Source organism: Protobothrops mucrosquamatus, unplaced genomic scaffold (genome assembly GCF_001527695.2).
Source record: "Protobothrops mucrosquamatus isolate PMUCROS unplaced genomic scaffold, P.Mucros_1.0 scaffold3348, whole genome shotgun sequence".
Taxonomy (NCBI): Eukaryota; Metazoa; Chordata; class Lepidosauria; order Squamata; family Viperidae; genus Protobothrops; species Protobothrops mucrosquamatus.
The window spans coordinates 65,362-71,947 of record NW_015389335.1 but is presented as its reverse complement, the minus strand read 5'-3'; the positions used below and the strand labels follow the sequence as shown (position 1 = coordinate 71,947).

Here is a 6,586-nt window from a genome sequence, read left to right as displayed (position 1 = left end):
AGTTGGGTAGTCCTCGACTTACGACCGGTTTAGTCCTCGACTTACGACTGGTTTAGTCCTCGACTTACGACCGGTTGGGGTCGCAGAATTAAAAAGGTTGAGAACCACTGCCCTATACCATTTCGGACAAATGGCTGTCCAGTCTCTCCTTAAAAGCTTCCAGTGTTGGAGCATTCACCACTTCTGGTGGCAAGCTGTTCCACTGGTTAATTGTTCTCACTGTCAGGAAGTTTCTCCTTAGTTCTAGATTGCTTCTCTCCTTGATTAGTTTCCACCCGTTGCTTCTTCTCCTGCCTTCAGGCGCTTTGGAGAAGAGCTTGACTCCCTCTTCTTTAGGGCAGCTCCTGATATACTGGAGCACTGCTATCCTGTCCCCCCTCGTCCTTCTCTTCATTAAACTAGACATGCCCAATTCCAGCAACCGTTCCTTATATGCTTTAGCCTCCAGTCCCCTGATCATCTCTGTTGCTCTTCTCTGCACTCTTTCCAGAGTCTCAACATCTTTTTTACATCGTCTCTGTGCATTAATGATTCACCTGTGGAGATGGTTACCAGCATCAAATTCCTGGGTGTGCAGCTAACGAGTAGGCTGGCTTGGTCGCTCAACAGCGAGACACTGGTGAAGCGGGCACAGCAGCACCTGCATTTTCTGCGTCGCATGAGAAAAGCACATCTTCCTTTCCCTGTCCTGACCACTTTCTACAGGGGGACGATCGAGAGCATCCTGTCCTACAGCATCACAGTCTGGTTTGGAAGCATCCCTGCTTCAGACAGGAAGGCAGTGCAGAGAGTGGTGAGGACGGCAGAAAAGATCATTGGCAGTTCCCTCCCTCCCATCCAGGACATCGCACAGAAGCTCTGCTTGAGCAGGGTCTGTAAGATTATTTGGGACACTACACACCCTCTTCGCAACCTGTTTTCCTTGTTCCCTTCTGGAAGGAGGGGGCTTCATGGTATCCATAGAACATCCAGATTCAGCCAGAGTTTCATTCCATACAGCATTAACCTTGCGAACTCTCAAGCTTCCTCCTTCCGTTACATATTCAAGATGGACAGTGTTTTAATATTTGTTATGTATATGTAGGGGTGTGGGTCTATACATATGTTATATATAGTATGTTTAGGTGTGTGTCATGTATGTGTTTCACTTTGAGAGTGGGCAACAAAAAAATAGAGCTAGGTGTCCTTTTCTGACAGCTTCAAGACACCTGTCAGTTCAAATGGGACTGGTAGGGAACTGCCCAAAGAAATTCTAATCTAAAGAATTTTCCAAGAGTCTCCGTCCATCCAATTCATTCTAGCAGATCGGGCAAGCTGCGGATCCCATCAGCCAAAGATTGGTGGCTGGCAGGGACTAGAAGAGGTGCTATTTCTGCAGTGGCACCTGCTCTGTGGAATATCCTCCCCTCGGAGATCAGAATGGCCCCAATCCTGTTGGCCTTAAAAACCTGGCTGTGTCCCCAAGCCTGGGGACCATGAATGTGTTAAGAGCCCCGTTTCCGGGCTTTATTGCTTACTGGCTACATATTTCAGCTGCTCTGTATATTTATTTTGGATGTTTTTTCTGTTTATAAATTGCTTTTTTGTTTTAATTGTTTTTAGTTTTGGAATTATAAGCCACCTAGTCATTGATTGAGATGGGTGGCTATAGAGAGAAGGAAGGAAGGAAGGAAGGAAGGAAGGAAGGAAGGAAGGAAGGAAGGAAGGAGGGAGGGAGGGAGGGAGGGAGGGAGGGAGGGAGGGAGGGAGGGAAGGAAGGAAGGAAGGAAGGAAGGAAGGAAGGAAGGAAGGAAGGAAGGAAGGAAGGAAGGAAGGAAGGAAGGAAGGACAAGAAGAAAGGGATGGAAACTAATCAAGGAGAGAAGCAACTTAGAACTAAGGAGAAAGCAACCTAGAACTAAGGAGAAAACTTCCTGACAGTGAGAACCAGTGGAACAACCTGCCTCCAGAAGTGGTGAATGCTCCAACACTGGAAGTTTTATAAGAAGAGACAGGACAGTCATTTGTCCGAAATAGTATAGGGTTTCCTGCCTGAGCAGGGGGTTGGACTAGATGACCTCCAAGGTCCCTTTCAACTTTATTATTATTATTATTAGGTAGGTAGGTAGGTAGGTAGGTAGGTAGGAAGGAAGGAAGGAAGGAAGGAAGGAAGGAAGGAAGGAAGGAAGGAAGGAAGGAAGCAAGCAAGCTACGATGCACACTGCCCCCTCATGTATTAAAGCAGACATAGCAGAAAACACACATTTCACCTGATGTCTGCATGGAGGATTGGAGAACGGGGCCATGTCTTGCTCAGAAAAACAGAGGAGGTGCCACACCACGTTATATTTCTCCTTCCCTTCATTTTGCAACATGAAATCACGCTTCATGACGCAAAACGTGCATTTTCTCTAGGCCCCATTGAGTGTGCTCAACAGACAGGAGGAAGCTTCAGGCAAGATGAAGACCTCCCCATGGGGCAGACCTAATGTCCCATGTGCAGTGGCACAAGCATGCCAAGAAAAAAGGGAGATACCTTTTATATCAATGTTATAATGTTCTGTCAGGAGGCTAGGACATAATAAAGTTGGAAGGGACCTTGGAGATCATCTACTCCAACCCCCTGCTCAGACAATATACCATTTCGGACAAATGGCTGTCCAGTCTCTTCTTAAAAACTTCCAGTGTTGGAGCATTCACCGCTTCTGGAGGCAGGTAGTTCCACTGATGAATTGTTCTGACTGTCAGGAAGTTTCTCCTTAGTTCCAGGTTGCTTCTCTCCTTGATTAGTTTCCACCCGTTGCTTCTTGTCCTGCCTTCAGGCGCTTTGGAGAATAGCTTGACTCCCTCTTCTTTGGGGCAGCCCCTGAGATACTGGAAGACTGCTATCATGTCCCCCCTCATCCTTCTCTTCATTAAACTAGACCAGGGGTAGGCAACCTTGGCTCTTTTATGACTCGTGGACTTCAACTCCCAGAATTCCTGAGCCAGCCATGCTGGCTCAGGAATTCTGGGAGTTGAAGTCCACGAGTCATAAAAGAGCCAAGGTTGCCTACCCCTGGCCTAGACATACCAGAAACATCTGCCCACAACTGCCAAGATCCAAGTAAGTTAAAAGTTTGTTTCTTTACGCCTTACCTGAGAGTATTCTCATGACTGCCGTTTCCTGTCCTGGCCGGAAGGAAGTATAACCCAGCTCAGCCAATGCTTGGAAGACTTCAGAAGGCATATCTGGACAAGACAGTGGACAACCACAGTTAGGAACGCCCGTCCTCGGGGAGGACTGAGCAGGAAGAGCTGACCGAAGATATCTTCCACTTACCCCGTTGCCATTTCAGCTCTAAGGATATGGACCCTGAAGAAAAGATTCCAGATTCTGGAGAACTGGAGGTTTAGGAGGGCAGGACACTTCAAAGCTGCCTCAGTTAGCACACATTCCTTCTAGGTTTCTCAGAATAACAACAACAGAATAATAATAGAATAACAGAGTTGGAAGGGACCTTAGAGGTCTTCTAGTCCAATGCCCTGCTCAGGCAGGAAGCCCTATGCCAGTGATGGCGAACCTTTTAGAGACCGAGTGCCCAAACTGCAACCCAAAACCCACTTATTTAATCGCCAGGTGCCGGGTGGGCGTGGCCCACTGGGTGGTCGTGACTGTGGTGGTCATGGTAGACTGGGTGGGTGTGGCCAAGGTAGGTGTGCTCACCTTGATGTTGCTCGTGGAGAGGGACATCTGTGAGGGTTGGGGGAGATCCAGGGGGTCTCTGGCAGATGGGGCGGTGGGCAGGAGGCTCGTCCTGCGGGGTGAGGCGAGGCAGGGCGGGGGTGCCATTGTCGCAGGGCAAGGCGAGGCAGGGGCCGGGGCGGCTGCTGCCTGACACCGTCGGCCCCCGCAGACAGAAGCCAGCGAGCGCATGGGGGCCGACAGTGTCCGTCAGCAGCCACAGCCTATCGGCCCCTCGACCGGCGCACTCTGGGGCTCTGCAGCCCACCGCCAGCAGTTCAGAGAAGCCGCCTCTGAGCTGGCCGGCCGGCTGATAGGTGAGGAGGCGATGCAGTGGGTCGTGCCCAGGAAAAGGAGAGCATGCGAGGCCAGGAGGGATGGGAAGGGGGGAGGGAAACTAGCCATGCTGGGATACATCCGGCCACGTGGGACCTCGGCGAGTTAGTGGGCGGCTGGTTGAAGAGGGCCGGTTGCCATCTCCGGGGCATGGCGCGCGTGCCCACAGAGAGGGCTCTGAGTGCCACCTCTGGCATGTGTGCCATAGGTTCGCCACCACTACCCTATGCCATTCCAGACAAATGGCTGTCCAGTCTCTTCTTAAAAACTTCCAGTGTTGGAGCATTCACCGCTTCTGGAGGCAGGTGGTTCCACTGATTAATTGTTCTAACTGTCAGGAAGTTTCTCCTTAATTCCAGGCCGCTTCTCTCCTTTAGAATAGAATAGAGAATGGAGCTGGAAGGGACCTTGGAGGTCTTCTAGTCCAGCCCCCTGCTCAAGCAGGAGAACCTATACCGTCTCAGACAGGTGATTGTCTAGCTCAGGGGTGGTCAACCTTGGCTCTTTTATGACTCGTGGACTTCAATTCCCAGAATTCCTGAGCCAGCTTAGCTGGCTCAGGAATTCTGGGAGTTGAAGTCCACGAGTCATAAAAGAGCCAAGGTTGACTACCCCTGGGCTAGCCTCTTCTTCAAAATCTCCAGTGATGGAGCGCCCACGATTTCTGGGGGCAAGCTGTTCCACTGGTTGATTGTCCTCACTGTCAGGAACCCTGCTCTCCTGTCCCCCCTCGTCCTTCTCTTCCTTAAACTGGACATACCCCATTCCTGCAACTGTTCTTTATGTTTTTTAGCCTTCCTCCACTCCTCTAAGGATTTGTTTTCCTCGCGGCCCGAGTCTTACCTCTCACTTTCTTATCTGGCCCCAATTTGTAGAAAGGCTCTATCGGGGCAGCTGGAGTGACTGTTTCGGCGGCAGGCCTTCCTATTTGCAGGTAACTTTCTTCCTGAGCAGACGGCTCCAGGGTTGCTTGGCCGTTCTCACCCTTCGCTGAGAAAGGAGAATTGAGGTAGAAATTCTCGTCAGTGTTCTGTCCCCGTTCCGACCCACACACCCAAACAGCCAGCCGAGGGTTAAAGACTTCTCCAGACACCACTTCACAGATAAGAAACTTGGCAGCAGCTCCATAGCTGCCTGCCAAGACCTTTTACTCCAAACACACAGAAACAAAAAACAATGCACACAGTTTAAAGCCACAGCAAACTACTTCGCCAGAGATTCAGCTTTTGTCCGTCACAGAGGTCCAAATGGCCACCACCACCCTTTTATAGCCTGTGGGGTGTGGTCCAGTGACTCAGCTTAATCTCTGGCATGTCTCCTTTTCTGCTGCGCACGCTTGTCGCTCCTACGCTGGCGTGGATCCAGCCACAACTTTTCTTCCTCACTATCCGAAACACCTGGCTCCTGGCCAATCTCAGAAACTCCTGGCTCCTGGCCAATCTCAGAACCACCTGGCTCCTGGTCAATCTCTTCTCCGTCGGGAGACACCTGAGGCCTTGCCAGAGAGGAGGGTCCTGGAGAGGGAGGCCTGGCCATCTCCTCTCCTTCATGTTCGGAGCCTTCTTCCTCCGATAAGAGGGGCTCACAAGACGGAGCCACAACAGTCAGAGGGAGCGTTGGCGATTAATAGCCTTAATCACAACTCAACCTCGTGGAGATGCTACGCCTTATCGCCTGGTTTGAGGCAACCCAGAAACAATCCAGAAGCAGATGCTCTGGCCTGGTGGACGTAGAGGTCTTGTCCCTTACTTGCAATTCTCGTGTAAGCCGTATTGGTCATCCGAGCCACTTCCTCCAGAGTTAACAAGGGCACTTCCTCTTCAGCAGCACAGCTATCCTCTTCCTGCTGGCTCTCAGGAGCAGCGAGTTGACCTGCACGGACGACACCAAAGGGATGCAAATAACGTTTTCCGTCACTGTGGCTCGGAGATTGCAATGGGGAGTTCTTAAACACACGAGCCAGACGTGTGTTGCAGCTGCCAAAAAGGCCAACACAGTGCTGGGCTGCATTAACACGAGGGATAGAATCAAGATCACGTGAAGGGTTAATACTACTTTACAAGGCCTTGGTAAGGCCACACTTGGAATACTGCATCCAGTTTTGGTCACCACGATGTAAAAAAGATGTTGAGACTCTGGAAAGAGTACAGAGAAGAGCAACAAAGATGATCAGGGGACTGGAGGCTAAAACATACAAGGAACAGTTGCTGGAATTGGGGATGTCTAGTTTAATGAAGAGAAGGACGAGTGGGGACATGATAGCAGTCTTCTAGTATCTCAGGGGCTGCCCCAAAGAAGAGGGAGTCAAGCTATTCTCCAAAGCGCCTGAAGGCAGGACAAGAAGCAATGGATGGAAACTGATCAAGGAGAGAAGCAACCTAGAACTAAGGAGAAACTTCCTGACAGTGAGGACAGTTAACCAGTGGAACAACCTGCCTCCAGAAGCGGTGAATGCTCCAACACTGGAAGTTTTTAAGAAGAGACTGGACAGCCATTTGTCCGAAATGGTGTAGGGTTTCCTGCCTGAGCAGAGGGTTGGACTCGATG

General features: G+C 50.5%; 1 protein-coding gene across 1 annotated transcript in view; it reads right to left on the bottom strand.

Annotated features, from left to right (window-relative positions):
• RECQL4 (RecQ like helicase 4) overlaps positions 1 to 6,586 on the bottom strand; it is a 44,261-nt gene that overhangs the window by 28,363 nt on the left and 9,312 nt on the right. Inside the window, exons 9-11 of the mRNA XM_015826864.1 lie at positions 5,789 to 5,911; positions 4,883 to 5,029; positions 3,118 to 3,210 (exon numbers count right to left, since the gene is read on the bottom strand). Of these exons, the coding sequence (XP_015682350.1) occupies positions 3,118 to 3,210; positions 4,883 to 5,029; positions 5,789 to 5,911 (363 nt within the window). The remainder of the gene's footprint in view (positions 1 to 3,117; positions 3,211 to 4,882; positions 5,030 to 5,788; positions 5,912 to 6,586) is intronic.